Source organism: Lagopus leucura, unplaced genomic scaffold (assembly GCF_019238085.1).
Source record: "Lagopus leucura isolate 7727_CA_CO unplaced genomic scaffold, USGS_WTPT01 Super-Scaffold_100026, whole genome shotgun sequence".
Lineage (NCBI taxonomy): Eukaryota > Metazoa > Chordata > Aves > Galliformes > Phasianidae > Lagopus > Lagopus leucura.
The window spans coordinates 2,419,340-2,442,480 of record NW_024962277.1 but is presented as its reverse complement, the minus strand read 5'-3'; the positions used below and the strand labels follow the sequence as shown (position 1 = coordinate 2,442,480).

The following is a 23,141-nucleotide window of genomic DNA, read 5'->3' as shown; positions in this document are numbered from 1 at the left end:
ATCCATCCATCCATCCATCCATCCATCCATCCATCCATCCATCCATCGCCATCCACACACAGATTATTGTCCTGTGGGTATGCATGTGTACTGAGTATAGTGCTTATACATCTAGTATACTGCTTATAGGTGTAACTGACTGCATGTGTCCATATTTTCTATCCACCTCACTCATGCACCACCCACCCATGTGTGCATACGTATCTGATGTGTGCAAATAGAGCCCATAAACGTGTTTGCATCCATCTAGCTCTGTACGTAATCAGACACTTCTAATTAAACTGAAGCATGCTGACACAGGGGCTGTGTAGACAGCAGAACACACACAGGGACCTGCGGGCTTCTTTGTGCTCTTGTATGCCCTCCAGCTTCTGCTCTGTGGCTCTCCACGTACACATAACCCTGTGCACATACACATGTATGTATGCATATTTACTCACACAATATATACATTATAGTTTGTGTAGATGTGTTGATATATGTCAGAACACACACAAACTTCAGATAAATGCATTTCCATGTACCCGAGGCAGGCAGAAGCATGTCTGTGTGCCCTCATTTCCCCAGGTGCAGCCAGGCTGTGTTCACAGCTGGGTGCTGTGGTTGAGGCCATTGAGGGCTGCAGGTGCATGGGGACAGGGCTGATGCTTCAGCAGAGAAGTGGCTTCCCCTCAACACAATGGGCACTGCAGGGAGTAATCAGCCCAGCCAGCATCAGCCTGCACAGGCATGAGGTGATGCTTTCAATGGCAATCAGCACAAGGCTCGAGTTCTTCAGAAAGATGCAGTCCCACCAGGACACAGCAATTGCAGGGCAGTTGTTTGAAATGGATGTGGACAGCAACAGCCAGTCAAGCAAGAGAAAAGTGTGCAAGGATAAAGCCACAAAGTAGGATACAGAACACAAAGGCTGTTAGAAGTCCCTTGAAATAACTGGCCTCGTTTCTCGCTGCTTTGCTTTCCGTGTTGCTGCAGACACAGCAGTGAGTGAGGCAGCACTGAGTGCCAGCAGAGGTGGCAGCAGAGCAGAGGTCATGCCCAGAACCTAGGAACTGCACGCCTCAGGATGAGCAGACCAGATCAGGCAGAGAACCTTTGCTCAACCCAAGGAGCACGAGCAGAGATAGCTGCCCTACTGAGGTGTGTGGGGTCACCCAACTAAATAACACCTGCCCAGCCCCCCTCTTAAGGGAACAACCTTACAGTACAGAGGCTGCACCATTGAGGAGGCACCAGTTCAATGAAAAGGTGACAGAGCAGGAGAAAGAAAGCATGTTAGTGAAGGAAAAAAGAGAGTCAGAAACAGAAGTAAACAAGGAAGTTTGTTCTTGTTTAGTTTATTGGCATCATGTTTGTCTCTTTACATAAGAGCTCAGCCTACGTACTAGAATGTAGACCTCTGGAAAACAGGTAGAAGGGCTCCATTTAAGCAAGCTACAAACGCAAGAACAAATACCAGGAAGAAAGGAAGAGAGAGAAAAGGGGCTAGAGTGCCAAGTTTCCCCATCCCAAAAAATCCAGATTAGCAGTCAGTAAGAAGAAAAGGAAGATCCATAGTCCAGGTCGTTCATTCAGACACAGCTACCCTAACCCGGGTGGGAGAGGAGCTCCTTCCACAGCACAGAGAGCCACTGCAGCACCCCAGCTCTGGCTCCTTCTCATATTCAATCCAGGACATCAGGAGTTAAGCAGGAGGAGAGGTGAACAGCGAGGTCATTTCATAGCTGTATTTAATTTTAAACCCAATAATCCAGTGTGCATGTCAATGCTGTTATGCAAATCTCAGAATTTAGATACAAGGTAGCCAGACAGATTTTCCAGAAGATGAAGCCTGTCGGCCTCAGAACAAGACGACTTACATAGTTCATCTCTACTGTACAGAATACTGCCTCTATCTGGACTCTGTGTCGCTAGCACACCACAGCTCACAAGTGTCCTCCTCACTTTCTACACAATCTGTGTTTCAGTACTTGAACATGTAATTCAGGAATTTTACACTAATTTATACAATTTTAATTGGTTGCATATATTAACATGTACTATAAGATTTCTCCTAAAGAAGCATTACATAATACATGGATACTGTAAAAAGATCTGATTAGTTAAAAGTAACAAGCATTAACAGAGATACATACAAAACTCAACCTAGTTAGACTGAGTGCTGAGCTTGCAATGAACTATGGGTAATCAGCCTTTCCAGTTGCAGCCTTCACAGGGGAAAACACAAGACAGTTAAAAATGTATGTAACTTGTTACACAGATTACCTGTAAACAGTTTCTCTCCATTGGACACCTGGAATTAGATTCAGTTCCAAACATACATACGAATTTCCATTTTAAACTAAGAGAAAGGCCTGTTACCATGAAGTGTGATGTGGATGGTGCAGGGATGTGAGCTCTGAAGTGCTGGGCTCTCAGATGCTCATGGGAGATGGGTGGATTTTGGCAGCTGGAGATGGAATTATTATTTTTTTTTTTAAATTTTCTTTTTAAACACAGAAGAGGGGCTGTGTGTTTGAAGGCCTAAGTGTGATATTTGTTTGTGAAGGACTGTGCTCAACCCCTCCCTCCTCCCTCAGCAGCTGCAGCTCTCCGCAGAAGCCTTCACTCGGTCGTTCTTGTCTAGTTTGATGGGTTCGGGGAATTCGTTGTAAAGCTCCACTTCGGTTTCCTAGCAGGAGGGAAGGAAGAGTTAATGCCACAGCTCCCCACAGCGCTCTCAGCACGCTAAGGGCCGGGGAAAGCTGGTGGAGAGCCCAAGCCTTCCCAGCCGCCTGCACTGGCTGAGCCCGGCACGCAGGGCCAGCACCAGCAGAGGGCACCGCCAGCCCCTTCATACCTGTTTAAGTGCATTTCGTGCAATCGTCTGGAAAGCTTGTTCCACGTTGATGGCCTCCTTGGCACTGGTTTCAAAGTAGGGGATGTTGTTTTTACTGTAGCACCAGGCTTGTGCCCGTTTTGTGGTGACCTGGGTGGACAGAGAGCAGCATCACCACCTCCAGTTAGACGGAAAGAGGACTTGGAAACAAGTCAAGGCCAGAGACCCCTCACAGCCAATGTGAGCTAAGGCAGCACAGTTCTAACCTCACTAAAACTGTAGCCTTGATACAGAGCTGTCCCTAGCAGTCCCAGCTCTAATAGCAAAGATAAGGCTGAGTACTTTTTTCCACAGCCTTATTTGAAGCTCTATCATAGGCAGGGCCAACTTCTGCTGGAGCATCTGATAAAGCTGCCTGCCATGAAGCCCTCAGCAAGGATGGCGCCCAGAGGAGACCAGACCACAGAGGACAACTTGCTCAGGTACCTGCAGGACAAGGACTCGCTGCTTCCAGAGCGGTTATTCAGCAGTACTGAAGGAGAAAGAGCTCTTTCTCCTTAAGCCTACCAGGGAGCTGCTGCAAGAGCTCTACCATAAGGCAGGAGCACATCATACACAGACACCTGACCTCTCCAGGTAGATAACAGCCTGGAGAAACTCTCCCACCATTGGCTATCACATGGGGAGCCACACACACCTTCCACTCCAGCAATTCCCTAAAAGGAGCAAGCAAGTCACAGTACTCACTTGTCTGTTTTCTAGGTCGATCTTGTTTCCCAGGACAACAAAGGGAAAGTTCTCAGGATCTCTTGGACTGGCCTGAATGAGAAACTCGTCCCTCCAGCTGTCAAGGGTTTTGAACGTGTTAGGGGCTGTGACATCAAACACCAGCACACAGCAGTCTGCTCCCCTGTAGAAGGCAACTCCCAGAGACTGGAATCGTTCTTGACCTGCTGTATCCCATATCTGTAACAAAAGACAGGGCAAATAAGCCAGCTCTGATCTAAGACAGACACTCCACAACTAGAGTATTTATTTCAAAGACTCTCCACTAGATGTCCATAAGCCCCAGCTAACAAGACAGAAGGAACATCAGAAGGTTCGGGATTTTTTCGTAGAAACCAGGTTTCACAGACCAGAAACATCCTTCTAAAGATGGAGTTCACCACTGCTGTGCCCAACCTGAGCCAGCTTTGGATCACTGTTCTAAACAAGCAGGACCAGCCATTAGGATCGGGTGGCAGCCTGCCTGCAGCACTTGGGTACACTGGGACAGTTCAAACTCCTCTCTACTGGCTACAGGAGGGTTTCCACTGACTTGCTGTCAGTCTCACATGGAGATGAAAGCATGAGATAACCTGCCAGTCTGCTTATGTGTCTGTTATGTGGCACTATACCCACAGGAGTAAGGGCAGCACAAGTAGTATGATCTGATTAAGGAATCCTTTTCCAGCCCTTTTCAATTCCTGAGCACTACAGAAGAGCATCTTTCCACCAAGACAAAGTACACTGACAGCACCCAAAGCTGTTTGTTTTGAAGTGGGGATTGGCAAATCTGCCACTAGCTGAGCCCAGACAAACTGATCTCTGCTTTCCCTCATTCAGCCCACATCCAGCTTTTCTGAGAGAAGCTCAGCAGCAGCTGTGGCCAAGAGCAATTTCACACCAATGGGATTCACACCCAGTACATTGGCCCCTGCACTGCTCTGAGCTACAATGAACAGATGCTTCCACACAAGCATAGTGCAGACACCCTCCCAGCAGGAGTCACTGCTTACCTGCATTGTCACTAGCCTGTCATCCACCATGACCTCTTTTGTCAGGAAGTCTGCACCTATCGTAGCCTTGTACTGGTTACTAAATTTCTTGTTCACATACTGGTTCATGAGTGATGTCTTCCCCACCCTGTACAGAAAGAAAAAAAGACTAAGTAGGTTGCTTTTGCAACTGTGTTTGAATTGACCACTCTAAACAAAACGTTTCCCTGCCGTTTACTTTCTACCATAACCTCCTCTCCAAGAGGGGGAAAGAAAAAAAGAGAAAACACCCACTTCCTAAGAAGGGACTTTCACAGCAATAGGTGCTGAGGCAACATGTGAGTAAAAGCATTAGCTACATAAGGATACGAAGGCTTAAAGTCTTGAGGAACTATCTTTCCCCATCAGTAACCTGATATTCAGTAAGGAGTATGCATCACTGAATGATCATAAGGGCAGCCTTGTAAGATTAAGTGCCCCAGCAAAACAACAGAACCAGTCACCTTTAGCCTCTTCAGCTGGAGGAAGAAGGCTATGTCAGCACAGCAGCTGCATGCACACCTGCCAGGGGCTTGGAGGCAGAGAGCCTCCTCAGAGAAACAGCTCAGAGGGTTCACATACGCTCTGCAGGGCTGAGAAGCACTCCCTGATCAACAGCTTGCTGGGCACATGGTATAAATAAGTGCAACTCATGGGAGTCAGGTTGCAGCCTGCACAGCAAGTCCCCAACCTGCAGCAGTGGAGCAGGCTCCTTGCCCAAGAGAGCAGAGCAGTAAAGCCTTCCTTCAAGGGGAAGGCTCCAGTCAGAAACTAAGCAGGTGGCTCAATGTAAGCTTTATCTCTGAGAGAGGCATAGCTTTAGGAAGTCACAAAAATGCCTATTACTTTGGGGTTTTTCTTACGTTTTTAATTGAAATGCTTATTTCACCTTCAAACTTAACATCCTTGCAGAGAGGCTTTCCAGTTTGGTCAACCCATTTCATTTCCCTGTTAAATACTACAGAAAGTCTTCGAGATATTAAACTGTGGAGACCCATCAGGACAGAGTGCTGGGACATTATCCTCAAGCTGTAAGGTAATATCACTATCCAGGGCTAGAGAAGTCTCTCCTCCCAGCACTGCTGACTTCCTGCTGTGCATCCACAGTTCCACTGATCAGAGCACTGCTCCAGCCAGGTACAGATTGGCACCTTAAAGGCTCCCCCACTTACCCAGAGTCTCCAAGGATGATGACTTTCAGTAACACTTTCTTCCTAGAAGTCATCTTTTAAACTAGAAAGGAAGAGAAACAATTCCATGAGACTTCATCAGCACATTATTTCTTAAGGCAGAAAGCAGTAAGCTTGGAGTCTGAGAAGCCAGACTGCTAGCAAGGAAACAGCAGTTGGAAGAGCCTGAGGCCAGACTTCCAGTGCAGCCTTGAACTGAAGCAGTAACCAAGCATATGTCCACTGCACTGGCAAGGCCAAGCATGACCAATAGTGACAACTTGATAGCAGCAAATAGAAATACACATATGTCCTTGGATCCAGTTTCCAAGTTGTTCTCTGGACATTGCCTCACCGGATGGAGTGGAACAAGCTCCCAAAACAAAGCTAGTTCTTATATGTGCTGTGAGATGTAGGCAGTGATGCACCTAGAACCACACTCGAGCTTCGTACTGTTCAGCAGTTCCCTAGAAAATGAAGCCTAGCTTCTTCTACCTTCCAGATCTGTGAAAGGTAGAAGCAATGAAAGGTAGGAGCAATAGCTGCACTCTGTGAAGACGCTGAGTCCCTGGAGATGCAGTGGATGAAGCAGTCACAGTCACACAGGACAGCTGAAATTGCCATGCCAGCTACTGCCAGGCTATGGGGTCTTTATGAGGAGATGTGAAGCAAGCTACTGCCACCTCAGCTTCCTGGAAGGTGGAGTAAGACTACAGTAACAAGCCTTGTAACATTGTCTGCTGCTGCCAGACCAGGAGTTGCATCCTGCCACTCTTCCTAGGTGCGTGGCCGCATGCCACTAATAGTTCATTTGATTAGCAAGAGTGAGAGTTGGGCTCCAGAGATCTACGCTGTTACTTGCTCCCAGATCTCCTCCAGGTCTGTGAAGAAGCTGCAACTATATAAGTTAGAACAAACAGGCCCAAATACACCTCAGCATAGAGAGAGCAAGTAGAAAGCCCTGCTGCTAGCAATGGAGAAAGGCCCCACATCAACACTCCCTACTGTGAGGCCCCACTCCCCACCTCTGGGAAATAAATAGGACAAAAATCTTTGTTGCTCAGGCTTCATCAGATCACAGACCCCAGTCTGGTACTGACCTGGTCTATGTGGGCTTCCTGGCTTTCCCCAAGCAGCTCTTGCAGGCCCTCTGCAGCTGAACAAGCCAGAAGATGGTTATACGTGTGCTACTTTGAATTCAGAAAACCTCTGACAAAGGCTTCATGTGCTAATCCCTTAAATAGGGACTTGACTACCCTAGAACTCTCATTCTGCCACACCAACATGCATTCATTCTACTACATAACTCCTACTCTTCAAGAGCTATTCCTGACTTTCACAGCTAAGGAGGCCTTCACTCTGACAACAGCATGAATACGTGCATCTTCTGAGCGGCTCGGTCCTACGCATTGCTGGGATAGGCAACAGCCCAGGCTGCAAGATCACTGCTACCCACTTCATCCTGCTGCTACAGGAGGGAACATCGTCTGAGCCGCAGAAGCCTCTTACCAGATGCGGTGTCTAACTGCAAAAAGCCTTTATCATCAAGCTTTGAGCAGAGAAAGAAGGGCAGTCTTTTAGACCATCCCACCAGGGAGTGTTGCATAAGCTGAAGGAGCCATCCTGCTGCTGGTGGAGGAAGCAGTGCACTTTGGACTGCACCCACCTCATGTATGTAGTGACACATTGATGTGAAACACTGCTCGGATAGTAACAGCCAAAGGCTGCTGAGTAAACAGCCACATTCCATCCAGAGGGTTCATGCTGTCCTTAGATGGCTGTCAGTAGATGCCAGAGAGCCTGCACGGGACAGTTACTCTTGTTATTAGCATCTCTCCTTTCTGGCTGCCTTGGAGCTGAATGTCACCAATCAACCCCAACATTCAGTCCACCTTCTGCTCATGCTAAGATCCACACTTCAGCTCATCCCGTTAACAGCAGCAGGCAGAACAGTCCATGTAAACTCTTCCAAGCAGACTGCACCTCCTTTGCTTTCAGAGCACATAGCAAAAGCAACCTTAGTGCTAGCCAAGCCAGGGAATTCTGCAGAACAGTTTGCCCATACGGAGTAAGAAAAGTAAGCAGGGCCTTGGAACAGCTGAGAGACAGTTACATATAGTGAACTGCCATCAAAAACATCTGCACAGGTTCAGGTCTAGTGTAATAGTCACCTGTTTTCCTCAGGATCAAGGGTAAACAACTCACCCTGAAGTGACTGTCAGAACACAGCATGTACTGCTTCTATTTTCCTCCCAGTGTTTTTAGTATCATTTGCCATCAGCTGCTACAAGCTCACTGCCTCCTGGTATTCAAAGCAGCTTTAGACAAGCTGGCATTAGTTCTCATGCTCAGTGAGGGATTTACAGCGCCCCGAGTTACAACACTAGCAGACTGGATCCTTAGTGCCCAAATTCAACATGGCCTGAAGTCCCGCAGTGAGGCGAGGGAATGCTGCTCTGTCAGGTCTCATCACCTGGGAAGCAGCTCACTGAACAGCCACAGGAAGCATGAATCAAACCCAGCCCTGCCTTCTTCTCATAGCTTACTGGCTACCCCATCAGTGTGGAGGGCCATTACTGCTTCCCTAATGCTAGTCAGGTGAGGCACTCAGCTTCCCCCCCAGGTGATGCAACGGATATGAGGCACAGCACAGCAGGAGCTGCCTCAGCTCAGAGCTTGGTTTGGGCCACAAAGCAGTGAGGAGCTCCAGCTCTGCAGTCCCTCAGCAGCGGCCACTGCTCAGAGCTTCTCACCCCTGTTCTACCACTCCTGATGGATGCTGCTTCCAAGCCCAGCCAGCAGTTGGATCAAGCCCCCTTAATAACCATCTCCTTACACATAGAATGAAACCCCAGAGTTGCTTTTTGCCATTCTCAGAGAAGGCTGTCATTGGAGAGCAGACCTGATAAAACACATCTTTCAAAACCTGCAGATGTCCTGGAGCCTTCCCACAGAAGGCAGGCCTTCTAGTTTAAGATCAAGTTGATCTCTATAGCACTACTTTGCCATTTCCCTGATCCTTATCACATTCTGCATGGCTGAGCAGGTATCCAGCAGCAGCTCCAGCTTTAAAGCTGCCATTTGTGCTAAACAGAGGTGTGACTTGTCCTACAGAGATCTTAAAGATTCAGACGGATTGAAGAAGCCCTGATATCCTAACTGGGTCTCTAACAAAAGAAGCCAAAGGCTCAAACTACTCCAGGAGCACAACTACATACATGTCCTAAGCTATTTAGATCTCATTTCTGATGAGCATTGCTAGTACAAAACTACAGGAGAACAAGAATATAGCTTCTGCTGACAGACAGTGCAGGTTTATATATCCATTAGGCAGTACTGGGCCAAGCTGAGATGTAGGTTCCACAGGGTTCTCCCAGACTTCCAGTATGACAAGCTCAGGTTGAGCACCACCACAGTTTTGAACTCACCAAATCGGTGGTATCCAAGGCTGAGACCATTTTGTAACATGCATGGAACTTCTCTGCTTTGTGATATCTGGTGTGATTATTCTAGAGCAGCATCCTGCAAGAGTCACAGAAGCCCTTAAGATGGCAGTGTGTGAGCTCACACAGGGCTCCCATCCAGTCCCAGGAGCATTTCTGAACAAACACTTCCTCTTTCAGAGAAGTCCTGAAGAGAAATGTTAACATCTGCCTCAAGATATCAGTTTTGTTTTACACTGTGCCAAGTCTCCCATAGAGAAGTCACCTGGATGACTGATGATAACACAGCCTACCAGCACACCCATCTAGCCTTGTGTAGGGGCTGTCAAAGCTCCATCAGTTGGGAGGCCAGTCAGCACCTTCCTCTCTCCTGGCTTTACAGCTGCCAAAGGAATGATGCAGCTCCTCAGAGGGGAGGGAGAAGTCTGTCCACTCAATTTTTAGTGCCTATCCCTGTAAGAAAGCAAGCCATTACCAGTGTTGGCTCCCATGAGGTTCAGCCTAGAACGGCACATTCACTGTCAGTAATATTACCACCTGTGTAACATTGGCCCACAAGAGCAGGAAGGGAGAACCCTCACAACACACCTGCACATGTTGCTGACTTAGCTGGCCAAACAGAAGAATCAGGAACAGTCTGATGAAGCTCTGTAGCACAATTGCCTAGATGCAAGAGTAAAGAGTCTGTGCCAAATCCAATTAGACTTCCCTTGTTGCTTCAAAGCACATTACAATTGTCCTTTCATTGGCTATATTAAGACAGCTGTTTTAACTCAAGTAGAAATGGATGGTTAAGGATTCCTTAGAGATGCTCATGCGTCAGGTGACAGTGCAGGCACTTCAATATTAATTAGGTTGGTGCAAGCAGAGAACAGCAGGAGCTCACACTGGCAGCCCACTAGATCTCTTATATTAGTTACACTCAGACAGAAGTAGGCCTTGTGATAGAAACACCCTGTTAAGTCACTCAGGAACAGTTTGGGTATAGAAGTAGCCAGGCTTGGGCAAGGACACTCAGCTTTATGGAAGACTGCACGTTGGTTTTAAACCTGCCAATAAGCCCAGCGGAGCAGTCTACCATTGCTCCTTCACTATCAAACAGTTCAAATCACAATCTTAACCAGCAAAGCAACCCAAGCTGATGCTAGGTGAACAGGGCCATTTGATAAGGAGCCCTCTGCTCCTGCATCTAGCTGCCTGCCATCTGCGCCTTCCACTAGAAGGTAGCACAAAGCTGTAACAAGACTATTGCAGCCCACTTCTCTTCCCCAGTCCTTTGGCAGGGACACTTAACACTGCTCAGACAAGGTGCAAACAGGAGGTGAGCAAGCACCAAGCAGACAAACTCACCACGATTCTTCAGAATTCTGTTTTACTCCCTGTCCTGCAGACAGGGCAATAGTGAGCAGGCGTTCCATGAGAAGATACCCCATTAAGAGATAGGCTCACCACAGTCTGAGCAGAGGAACAGCCACCTGAATACTAGGAAAACCTTCTGTAAAGAAAACTTTACCCTGGAATTGATCAAAATTGTTCTGAAAAGCAGCTATGTACATTTCTGACACAGAAACGCTACCTCTGTTCCCTCTTCTCATGTGGGGGAGGTTGCAGAGCATTAAGCCTCCATAGCCAAGAGTTATTTTTATTCCCCTTCTCAATGGTTCTGCATTTCTTCAAGGAGATTGAAGCTGGAAAAATGATTCAGAACCAGCTCACACAGAAACCATTTCTTCCCAGAACCAGAAAGTTTCCAGGGATGTTTGGCACTACAGGAGGTGACATCTGCTTGGACCTTCAGCCACTGAAGTGAGGGGCTCACTGGATGTTCATGCTGCTCTTACATGAGAAAACAGGAAACCGGCATATATCATCCACCCCATGCTCACACTGAGCCCTGCTGTGACTTTTTAAGCAAAGACAATGAAAGGCATCACGTCCTGGTAAGGCACATAGTCTGTGATTGCAGTTAGTTGACCAGGATCACAGCTCTGCTTGTACAGAGCTCAGGAGGTCCAGAAACTGTCTTGACATCTCAGCAATCTCCACTTGCAGCAGGGCCTCAAGTAAGAGCTGAACACATCCCATAAACACGGTTCTGTAACAGCTCAGTTCCATCTACCTGGTCATGCAGAACATGAATAAGGTGTCTGCTAATGTAAAGCTACAGGTGTCAGCATGAGCAATTCAACATGACTGCTGATCTGAGACAAGTGGAGATTGAGCTTCTAACATTTAATGCATTCTCCAGAGTGACATGAGCCCATGAGCAGAGCCACAACCCTGTGCTTTCAGCTGGAAAAAGGCTGAGAGCTGCTACAGGACAGTCAGCAGAGACTGTTACTTTTGTATGAACGTGGATTAAGAGATGCTAAGTTGTCTTCAAGCAAGGAGCGAGAAGTAGATTTTAAGTTCTGTGAGAGCACCTAAGCTGGTGTGTTTTCCTCACCAAGTTTGAGCTCTCTACAAGTGGAGCAAGTGCCTAGCAGCCTCACACTGAGGACAGCTACAAAAGCACATTTAGTTCTGGTAGCAAGTTGAGCCTTGCAATGACAGGAGCCATACAGGCAGGCAACCTCCTCTCCTCCCAAGACAGCTCTACCAATAGCTCAGCCTCTCCAGCTGGCTGAGAGCTTCCCATCTAGGAAAGTCTCACATCTAGCAAGGACATGTGCTGGCTTTGTGCCTAAGCAGCAAGTTAGATACATCCTGTCACTCAGGTAGAGAACTTGCAAGAACTGCTCTTTATAAGGTTTGCCTTTCTGCATGACAGGCTCCTATGGAGCAAGGAATGTGGGCTACCACAGTCCACATGGTCAGAAGTGCTTCCAGGCTTCACCAATCCACCACAGCAAAGCAGTCGGCTAAAGCAAAGTCCACAAAGGCAGCTGGCAAGCTATTCCTGTGACAGTTACACAGAAGAGTACATTCTACTGATACAGCAGCTCATAACTGGTTTCCACCTCCTTCTTCCCCACACATTTGTGTTCCTGCTGCAACAAACATATTCCTTCCTGCTGGTACCCAGCCAAGAGCTCATAGCTCATTGTTCCCTGCTCAGGAGCAGCAGCAGGCAGCTAGGCTGCTTGCTGCATCAAGAGCCAGCTTCTGTCCAGTTGGTACCATTCCCAGCCCTGGGAAGCAGCAATCGCTACTCTTTATGGAACTGAGTCTCAACTACAGGTTACTTTTTGATACAGCGTATTACACAAGCTATCACAAGTTGTCAAGCATAGGTACACTGTGCAGAGTCTGCCAACCCTACCAAGGAATCAGAAGGCAAAAGCTTCCCTTTTTTGAAGAAAGCCCAGGGCTTTCTTCACTGACACAACTCAGATCAAAACAGAATATTAAAACATGTTTCAGGATCCCAAAGGAATCAGCTTCTCGACTAGGGCTGGCTGCAGCAAACTCCCACCCTGTTCTGAGGGTGGAGCTGCAGCCTCCAGCACAGCTGCTCCAAAAGGAAGCTGAAGCAGCCAGCCACAGCTCAGTAATGCAACATGGAGCTTAGTGCACCCGTCTGCTTCAGCACAAGCAAGTGGTATGAAGTGGTGCTAGCAGCCAGCTGAGCTGGTCCAAGAGCTCACTGCTGGATGGGTGCCATGCCAGACCTGTGCACACTCCTCCAGCTGCACACAAGAGCTCTGATAATTCCACAGAAGAGGACATCCCAAATGCCAGCTTAGTCAGAGCCAGGACAGATGGAAGGCAGGAGCAATGCTGCCAGTGCCTGGTAGGAGTGATGTGTGCAGAGGGATCACAGGACTCGCACATGAGAAGGGGTCAGCTCTCCCCGAGGTTCCAGCTCAGCTGGGGCTCCCTTAGCGCAGCAAGCACAGATTTGGAGAGCACAACATTCCTGAGAGGCACTGATGCACATGATTAGTCGAGCTCAAAGCCCAAGCTTTCAAAGCCAAGTTCTCCAGGCCAAACCTCACTGATTCACAGCCCTGTTACACCTCCCGGCACTTCTCCAGATCAGAGTTGTTTTGGGCCTGCACAATCCTGGAGTATTAGCTGAGGGAACTGAACAAGTTGGTTACTCTGGAGCTGCCACCAAGTTATGACTGCTCAGTAGGAGTCTAAACAAGGCAGGACCTGCCTCCACCTCCACAGCTCAGGAGCAGAGCTTAGAAGCTGTCCCTCGTGGTTTAGGTAGCACTGCAGCCACCTTCTCTGGAGGAGGCATTGTGTTGATCTGATTACATGGTTGGAAAGTGGGAGCTAAGCAAGCCCCAGTTCATTTGCTTACAGTACAAAGGTAGATGTGTCTCTGCATGTTTAGTCAGACCACTTGCATGTTTAAGAGCAGTAGGAGAGGTCTGGAGGTCAGATCTCAACATCTCCACAAACATTACTTTACCTGGGCTGCTGCTCATTATAAGATTACAGCAGCATAAGCAAGTTCTCCCAGGTGAGAAATGCCCTGAGCCAGGGGAAGGGATGTACAGCATCTCCAGCAATAAGGGCAGATATGCTGGGCAGCCATCCTGGATAGCTCGCTTGAGAACAAACATCATCATCTCCACAGCCAGCAGCAGGTATTTTGAGATTGCAACTGCACAGGAAGGCCTCAAAATAGGCAATGTGCTAAAGCACATAGCACCAAGTCCAGGACACTGAGAAAACCAAGGTGCTGAAGCAGCAGTTTTCACACTGTACAAAAACAGCCCTGTGAGAAAGTCATACAAAGAGCTTCTCTCCGAGCTGGATGTTCCCAGTCATGAGGTTTCTTAGTCCACCTCACCCAGACTTCCTCCAGAAGGGAAAGGCCCCTCACACTACAGGGTATCTTCCTCCCAGGGATGAGAAGACACATAAGAGCCTCAGCAGACTGCTAGCAAGAGCCTGAAGATTTCACTTACCCTCCTTTTGTAGGCTCAAGTTACATTGCCATTCAGGTATGAATATTGATGTGCCCCTACCTCCCAGGAGGAAGCAGCACTCTGAGTCCCTGAGGATTTCAGGTAGTTCCCAGCTAACTCCAATCCTCCCTGGGGATAAGGCTGTTACAAGAGCAGGCATGCTTGCTTTAACACCCCTCCCCCTTTATTAAAGCAAGCTCAACTTCCCCTCTTCTGCCCTGGGGGAGACAATCTCAGGATGTGGGAGGAGAGCAGAGCACATCCACTGGCTGCTGGGAGACACTAGGCAGCAAGCCATGCGTCTTGACTAAGGGCCTTGCCTGCACAAAGCATTTTAGCTGTACCAGCATAGCTTCCATGTTGCCATGCCTCTACCAGAACATCCTTGATGGAGACCTGCCAAAGCAAGCAACACGAACCTTATACAACTGAAACATGGTATGGTGCCCATACAGCCTGCATCACACTGCCGTGGCTGCCAGCTTGTTGGCACACAGCCACCTCATCCGTGGAACCAAACAAGTTGCAGGAACCTCTCTATGAATACTGAAAGCCCAGCACAGTTCCCACGTTAGTGAGACAGAGGCAGCTGGGTTATAATCCAGAAGATAACCAGTGAATAAGCCTGACCAGTTCAAAATACTGCAGGTTTGTCAGGCCACTAAGATACAGTGAAGTCGCTGAGTCTCTACCATCTCCAACTATATATTTCAAGTACTGGGATTAATTTCTTGTTTTGTTTCCAGCTTGCTAAGATTTTACACATTCCTATCATGCTTTCAGTTTTAGAAACACAGACAGGAGGTGTTAGATAACCTTTGGAGGGGTAAGCAAAACACAGATCTTAGACCTTGCCACTGGTACTCAAGCCTTACTTTATCTACTCCTGGCTGCTAGTTTTCCCAGTTCCTAGAGGCTGGGCAGGAAACAAGTAACTGAGAAGGCTTCAACAAAGGTTCAGGCACTCAAGTCACAAACAATGGCATGAGAAATGGCTGCAAGACGATGCACCTCAGCTGTTCTGCTTTAGCACCAGGAACCTAGTAAGTGGGACAGGACAAATACTGATAGATCCAATCCCATACATGCAAATTGGAAGAACTACAAAACCAGCATTAACAGCAACATCCTTCCTCTTATTTCAGGAAGTCTTATTCTTGAGAATAAGTCTGCTCAAAGACAGGTGACTTCTTCCAGAGACACACTGCAATCTAAGAACTACACCTAGGTCTGTGAGCAGAAGTCCTGATCCTACTCATACTCAACACCTCTTACTATGCTACCGCAGTTTGCTGAGCAGGAAGGACAAGTATTACAGTCCCAGGATGGGAGGGAAACAGCTTACCATGACAGCTGAGTCAACATCTAACAAGGAATTCCTACAGTGGAGATTGTTTCAAACTCATACTTCGCCCCTTACTCCCCCTTGCACAGCTCCTACAACATTTACCAGCTCAGTTATTCTCTTATTCTCTGCAAAGGACTAGAACAGTTTCACTGAAGTGACTTGCACATTATTCATAAGACAGCACTGGTAAGCTACATCTTCTTGCCAGAGGGAAGATCAGGGCTAGGGATGCCTTCGTTGCAGCTGTCTCACCACTCATGCTCAAGCCAATATTACCACAGTGCCAGATTGCAGTTCAGATACATTAGCAGTATCCAGGAGTCAAGTTGAGGAGAAACCTACAGAGCCAAGTGACTCAGCCCACTTGGAAGAGATGAACACCAAGCAGGCTACCATTCAAGCTGCTTTCCAGCACAGAGACCCAGTGTTTGGTAAGGACTCATTAGATAAGACTGGCAGTCCCAGCAATCAAAGTCCAGTACTCCACAGCCAGGAAGCCTCCAAAGGCAAGCTCCAGCTATCTGCCTTCACTTTCACCCACTGCTTAACTAGTCCAGCTAGTCTGCCAGGTGATCAAAGCTGCAACATGCAGTGAGCTAGTACAGGCTCCAGAAGGAGTTTTCCTTGAGTAGCTACATAAAGATCTATCCATTTATTTTAGGAATTTCTGCTTAAAACTCAAGCAAGCACAGTTAGATATGAAACGTCAGCTTCAGGTGATAGTTCTGGATGGGCAGGAGGGCAAATCACTCACTACCTCAAGTGCTTTCAAAATGCACAAATAGGATTCTTGGCACAAGTTTACACTGCAATCCATCTCAAGCGCAGTGCACCTTTCCTGAAGCCGCTCTGCCCTGTGAGAACAGTTGTGCCCTCAGAGCTTCCCAGCGAGAGACGTCAAGGCTATTTGAGATCAGCTGTAAATCAACACACTTCTGTGGCCCAGACAAGCTTGTTCCCCTCTGTCACTGACCGAGCATGAGTTAGCAACAGCAGTGTTGACACAGCTTTCTCATGCATGGAGTGCTGGCTCTGGCACCAGGAAGGAGAAGCAGTCTCACAGGAGCAGCAGTAACAGCAACAATGACATCATCACAGCAGATCTCCAGCAAGCAGTAAATGCAGCAGCATGCAGAGTTCAAGCACGCTCTGTTTGTGGGGATGCAGCAGGAGAAGCAAGCATACTGAAAGCTAGCAGCAGCCATGTGATAGGAGCCTCCCTTAACTGCCTACTATTTCTGAACAGCGCAACTGGAGCCACTGACCTTGGGCACTCATTTAGAAGTTTTATTCAAATCGCATTTAAAGGGAAGTAACCTTTTAATAAGGCAGCTAACTGTAAAACAGCAAATGCTATATTAGCTACTGTCATTCAATTTGTTACCGTGCTCAATCCCGTTTTGAGAAGCAGAGCCCATGTTTGGACCATTACTGCAGAAAGCAACCTTTTACCCTCACAATTTAGTGCCACAACTTCTCTGTGTCTGAAGGCAGACTGCTACACAGCAACTGCAGGAGATCATTTTGAAAGGCTGCAGGGGGAAGTCAACCCAACTCCAACAGGCAATTAAACTGCAATTATCAAAACAATGCTGTGCAAAGAAGTGCTTCAGTATCTGAAGGATGCTGGATTGCTGTCAGACCAGCATACGAGGCATAAACTTACTAGCACTCAGCCAAGTTCAGCACCAAGTTCATTTTCATCTGCACCCCCTTCTACCAAAAGGACCTCAGTACCAACAAGCCTAGCAAGTGCTTCAGAGCAGCTCAGGTCACAGCCATGGGAAAGCCCAGGAGGCAGAGAACACTGGTAAGCACCAAACTCTCACTTTGCACACTCAGTTTACTTCTGTTATTAAAGAAATTGGTATGCTACAACAGGAGGGACAGCAAGCATCTGTGAGTCCAGACACTCCTAAGCCCATTCAGAAATGCAAACACCCTGTGCCTTATTCCACAGCCTTCATTCCTAAGCCCAGGCTCACCAAGCACCCATCTCTGGATGAAACATTTGAAAGAACATCCTAATCCAGCACAAGCAGTTTTGTTTACAGTCAAATGTTAAGTTCCACATAAGCTAGTCTCATTTTTGCAGAGAAGTCAGACTAAAATCTCATACATGTCAGAAACAAAACTATATATAGTTCTGCACAGATGGTTTGATCTTAATTGTCATGTTTCCTCAAGGACAAGTTTTGCCAGAGATTTGCTCTGACAGGTAATTCGCATGACCTTCCAAGCCAGCAGCCTTAAAGCAGTAGCTTTAAGAAGCTACAAATTCAATCTGGTAAATCTCTTTCCCCAAACATTGGTTTTGGGTAGAAAACAAAGGATGTTGTCTTCCTCAGATAAAACTCAGGAGAGATTCAATAGCAGAGTTCGTATGCTTTCCGTTTACAATTCAGGATTCACCTGCTTCACAACACATCTGCGCTGCTCTGGATGGTGGCTGATGCACTGAATTTGGCAGATGAAAAGGATGACTGTAGCACAGTCACCTGCAACAGTTATTTAAGCTTTTACCTTGGCACCTTTCCATTTTAAGGTGTAAGTCTCAGCGTGCCATGCTGAACTATTAATAGAGTATTTGAGGACACTGGCCACTGCACAACACCATGGGCAAAAGGAAAGTTTAATTTAATGAATTTCAGACCTTACCAGTTATACTTCATGCTGCAGGTGAAGAAAGCAAGAAACTGCTTGTAGTTTTTTTCAGAGTTTTCCCTGTTGAGGGGACAGATTAACCCCCATCTCACAGGAATATTAACAGTACAGAAAAGAAAGGGCAGCACTTGGAAGTGGCATTATTAGAGCTACTTTGGGTTCTAAAGGCATGGTGAGCCTGCTCATTAGTTCATGGAGAGCAAGTCATGTGTTCAGTCAGCTGTTGGAAGTCACAAGGAGGGGGGGAAAAAGAGACAAGTATACTTGTTCTTCCTGAAGAAGCACAGCAACGGAGTTCTGATTATTAAACAAGGAATATTCAAACAACTCCACCCAAGACAACCTCAAATCTATCTTTTAAGTGCAGAGTACATTCACTTTGCCAGCCCAGCCCAGCTGGAGGCACAGCAAGGCTGCAGCCTCTATCACACATCACTAGTACCACCACTGATCACACGCAGAACAGCCACAAGGGAGCCTTGAAATCACAGCCAAGCACTGCATACTGCTGGTTGTGTACTGCTCCCAAAAGGAACTCCCCACTTCCCCAGCACTAACCCACACCAAAAGGCACAGTGCTAAGCACAGGTCAGAGCTGGCCAGCCAGGTGCTGGAAGCTTTAACATTCCCAATTCATAGTTATCAAACAAAGAACAGCTTGCTTACAGTTGGGAGGACTTTGTTCTATTATGTGTTCTCAGTTTACTCATTAAAAAAACCAATACATATCCCAACAACTCTGCTTATCAGTAAGTATTCTTAGCTTGCAAGAAAACAGTGTTGAGAATTCCTGCTTTTACTTAAATAACTCAGAGCTATTGGGTAAGACTTGCTCATTCTGATGCAGTTACCTTTCTCCCTTCAGATTACAGCAGCCTATTCTTTTAATAACTGCCTTACTACTGCAAGAATTCCACTATTTACAAGAAACAAAGCGCACTTCTTTTTAAATACAATCATTAAGTATTCCTATCTTTATTAGCCTCAATGTACCTGGGCATTAATAATGCATCCATCATTTCATTTGCCTTATTACTCTCAGAACAAAAAGCACTTCCAACATCCACTCTCATACTGCTCAGAACTGAGTCAGGCTTTGCACATGCCGAGAGCTCCTTTCGCAATAACTGCCAGCTCTCCCAGCCTCCTGTTTGGCAGCATAAATCGCTCCCCAGGCAGCCTGCTTGTCTCTAAAGCAGCACCCAGGCGCCCCCCTCCCTCCCCCCCACCACTTCAAGCACAGCCACCACCCACCTCCCAGCATTATGGGCAGCCCCGGCCCCCAGCCCTACCCTACCGGCAAAGAGCAGCGCAGCACGCCACACACAACGCACTCTGCTTCGTGAGGGACCACCGCGGGCACCTCACAGCGAGGACACACACACAGGCCTGGAGAAAACGCACAGCCCGAGGAAGGCCTTCGTGCCGCCGTGCCCGAGGCGCCGGGCGGAGAAGCCCTTTCCCAGAGAGCCCTCGGCTCCATTGTTTCGGGAGAAGCGCCGGGCCCGGCCCCGGGGAGGCAGCAGCTCGGCTCCACCGCCCCGGATCAACCCCAGGGCGGGCGGCTGCCACTCCGGCACCGGGCCGAGCTCAGGTGAAGCACAAAGGCGGCGCCCCCCTAACCCAGCCGGCCCCAGAGGCGCCTCCGGCCGCAGGGAGGAGCCCGAGCGGCACCCCCCGCCCAGCAGCGGCAGCTGGGCCGGAGCTGGCACCCCCAACCCAGCCCCGAGCACAGGCGCCGCGCACGCCCCCCCCGCTCACCGTGGTGCGTGTGCCGCAGCGCCCGCCCGAACCTCGCTGTCCCTCCCCCGCTCGTCTCGGTCGGCTTTATCGGGCCCAACCACCTCCCCGCTTTCACTTCCGCCTCCCCCCCGACAACTTCCGGTCACGGGGTCCGCCCGGTGTCGCTGACGTCATCACGGCGCCGGGAGCCGGCGGGAGGGGGAGGGAAGGGAAGCGAAGCGAAGCGGCGTGTGCGCGTCACGTGATCGCGGGCTACCTGCCGCCATCTTATGTTAGTGGGGCGGGGGCGAGGCTGGTGTGCGAGTGCAGACTGCGCGCTGCAGTAAGGCGACTCGAATGTATTCGTTAGCAGTGTTAAACGTTGGAATGGGCTGCCCGGGGAGGCAGTGCAGGTATTTAAGAGGTGCGAGGACATGGCACCAAGAGCATTGCTTAGTGATGGGATGCGGTAGGGCAGCATGATGGTTGGATGCGATAATCTGGAGTATCTGTTCCAGTTGAAACGATCTGATGATCGTGCAGGTCTGCGGTTCACAGCTGAGCCCCAGGACTGCAGCTTTGGGCACAGCAGCAGCTGGTGGGGCACAGCACTCCTGGCCCTGCCAGTTTCCTTTAAGTGAAGGCACACGCTGGGCTGTTAGCAGCAGGCGTGAGAGCTGTGCTATAGAGCGTTCCCCTGCTCTCGTGCCTAAAACTTTCATTTTTCTTTCTTTTTACACACTACGAAAAGCAATCAAGGCCCGTGGGTGAGATTTCCTCCTTCCCTCTCTATCGCAGAGCGATCCTGGCACCATCTATTAAGTGCTTTTGTTACACAGAGGATAACCTCGCACTGAGTTCCTGTGTTACTGGCTTTCTTGGCACAACCAGCAGCTGTGTCATGCAATAGCCATCCGTGATGAGTTTCTGGTCCACTGTGGAAATGCTGCATTTGCTCAGGCTGACGAGGCAAAGTCCTGCTGCCTTGAAGAACACGTGAATGCTGGCACTCAGGAGAATGAATGTCTGCAGGGAGGACCTTGTGATGTGGCCCGGGTGCTTGTAATTTGGCACAGATGACAGTTAGGTTGGCTGTGGTTGAAAGCAAAGAGACAGTGGTAAGAAAGAGGTAAATGGAAGTGCTGAGTGGTGGCTTCTGCGTTTTACCTGGCTGTACAGACAGCACACACACTTCCCCACCAGAATAAACACGTGGCTCAGGAGACACCAGAGCATTATGCAGTGAACAGCACGACTAAATGCTGTAGCCTGTGAAGAAAATGGTGTTTCATATCTGACCACTCAATTGATAATATAAAAACTCAATGAAACCTTATAAAAATTGATCGGTTTAAAGCACAAAGCCAATTGTTCCCCATCACTAACATTGCTTAGAAGAAAGAAGTTTGCTGCCTTTGAGGAACCTTTACAGAGATTAGCAGATCCATCATATTATAGCAAACAAACATTTACCACTGCAGAAACCTCAACATATTTCAGGCACTTATCCCACTGAACCAGGAAGTAAGAACGTCTCCAGCTTTGATTTGTTCCCTTTGTGACATCTAATCTCTGTCCCATCCAATTAGGGACAATAAAACACCATCTCTTTGCGTGTCCTTGGACTGAAAGGGATCCTCCCCTTCCTCTTGCCAGTCCATGAAATGGCAGTGAGAGAAATAGCCTGAATACAAAAACACTCATTATGTGCTGATTTCAGAGGGGCCTGCAGAGAGATCCAGGGGGCTAACCTACACCTTGGCTTAGCTGATGTTTCTCATAGTTTCTAATGCACTCACACACTTCCCATGGACATACGGCCACCTCACCTTGGACCATCTGTGATGTTAAAGCTTGGGGGGAGCCTGCTCATTCTTCTAGTACTTACCCAGCATATTTTGGCTCACCTGAGTCCTGCAGTCCCTCCTCCTCATTGCTGGTCACAGCCCTGGGATCCTTTGTTGCCTCTTGGGTCTGGAAAAATAAAGCTCCAGCTGACCGTCCTGCCATCCATGTGTGAAGCTTCCTCTCAGGAGCTTTGCAATGTTTTTCTCTTGCCATCTTTTGCTTTCCAGGCCAGCTTCCTCAAATTATCATTATAATGCTAGGACTTGCTAAAATAAAATTTAAAAAAGGAACTAAGCGGCAGCAAACACACAATATCTCCTTTTTGTACTCCAAGCTAAACCAGATTCACCCTGCTTCTTCTGGCATTTTGTTCACTAGAAATCTGCTCTTACATGACCACATAAGCATTTCCACTGGCAAAAGCACAGCTGTAGTCTTTCGCCTGCCCTCTTCTCTAATCCCTGCCTGCAGTACAAATACTGCTCTGGTAATCTACTGATGCTTTCTCCTTTGCAGTCCTTAGCTGATTTCTAAATCTTACAGCAGCAACACATGAAAGTAAAATTCCAGCTCTTGACAAGACTAGATCACCAGATACCAACCACAGGAAGCGACTGCAATCATGTTATCTTATGCCAGATCTCTCTAATCCACGCTTCTCTTGAGGTGCAGGGAATGCTAGGTACAGCACAAGGGATTACTGGCATCTCTGCTCACTGATGAAATGCAGCTGCTGGAGGCTGAACATCATAAAAACAAAGCACTGATAAAGGGTCTAAATGCATCTGTTGAGGCCTGAGACTCACAGGGACATTCTCTTAGATCTTAGAGTGCCTGTGCTGGCTGTGGCATGGCAAGCGGGGAGAAGCAATTGTCTGCCTCTGTAAAATGTAAAGTGCCAAAGTAAAACAGCCACCACACAGCTTCGTCACCACCACAGCGACCTGGAGCCTGGACTGGTGGGAGCCAAAACCCACAGAAAACTCAAGTGTCAAAGGACAAAGGCAAGTTTTTGTAGTTCAGACTTCAGGCTAGGGAGCAGAAAGGTGCCGACATTCCATTCATGTCAAGAGGCCGTCCCACAAATAGTGACCGTCACTTGAGAACCTGTGGGTCTCTGAGTTGGCCTCCCTGGTACAGAGATTCTCCAACAGCAGCAGCTTCCCACTTCTTACGCAGTGCTAAATACTGGGTAATTAATTTTTACAGCTGCATTGGCAGTCTGCCGGGTAATTTTACATGATTGGTCTCAGTACTCAAATGGAAAAGATGATCCAGGGGTGAAGTAACTTCCCTAAGGCTGAAGTGAGTCAGTAACCTTGTCAGATCTAGGTCCCTCTAAATAGGGACATTTGTAAATAATGTTTTAAACCCTAGAAATTCTATAAAAATAGAGAGCAGTGCACACAGCCAGCACAGAATGGCACAGGCCTTTGCAGAACTGACGTCTCTTCAGGAATCAAGCTTT

At 48.1% G+C, this 23,141-nt stretch overlaps 1 protein-coding gene across 2 annotated transcripts; it reads right to left on the bottom strand.

Moving 5' to 3' along the window:
* Window positions 1-1,713: 1,713 nt before the first annotated feature.
* On the bottom strand, window positions 1,714-19,963 carry RAB7A (RAB7A, member RAS oncogene family). Of its 2 annotated transcripts, none has more exons than XM_042880301.1 (6): window positions 19,865-19,963; window positions 5,787-5,847; window positions 4,597-4,723; window positions 3,566-3,784; window positions 2,840-2,968; window positions 1,714-2,671 (listed from the first exon to the last, which is right to left on the bottom strand). In XM_042880301.1, the coding sequence occupies exons 2-6, from the start codon at window positions 5,837-5,839 to the stop codon at window positions 2,576-2,578; spliced, it is 624 nt and encodes a 207-aa protein (XP_042736235.1). In that variant the 5' UTR covers window positions 5,840-5,847; window positions 19,865-19,963; the 3' UTR covers window positions 1,714-2,575. The 2 variants fall into 2 exon arrangements, with proteins under 2 accessions (XP_042736235.1, XP_042736236.1); XM_042880302.1 differs by lacking the exon at window positions 19,865-19,963 and adding an exon at window positions 6,884-6,906.
* Window positions 19,964-23,141: the final 3,178 nt, after the last annotated feature.

What these genes read in the sequence shown, in the direction of transcription:
- RAB7A (XM_042880301.1), bottom strand. Translation starts at nt 5,839, where the DNA reads ATGACTTCTAGGAAGAAAGTGTTACTGAAAGTCATCATCCTTGGAGAC. An exon ending in TCGACCTAGAAAACAGACAA is followed by an intron (nt 2,969 to 3,565) that starts GTGAGTACTGTG and finishes CTGTCCACCCAG; the next exon opens with GTCACCACAAAACGGGCACA. An exon ending in CACGAAATGCACTTAAACAG is followed by an intron (nt 2,672 to 2,839) that starts GTATGAAGGGGC and finishes CCCTCCTGCTAG; the next exon opens with GAAACCGAAGTGGAGCTTTA.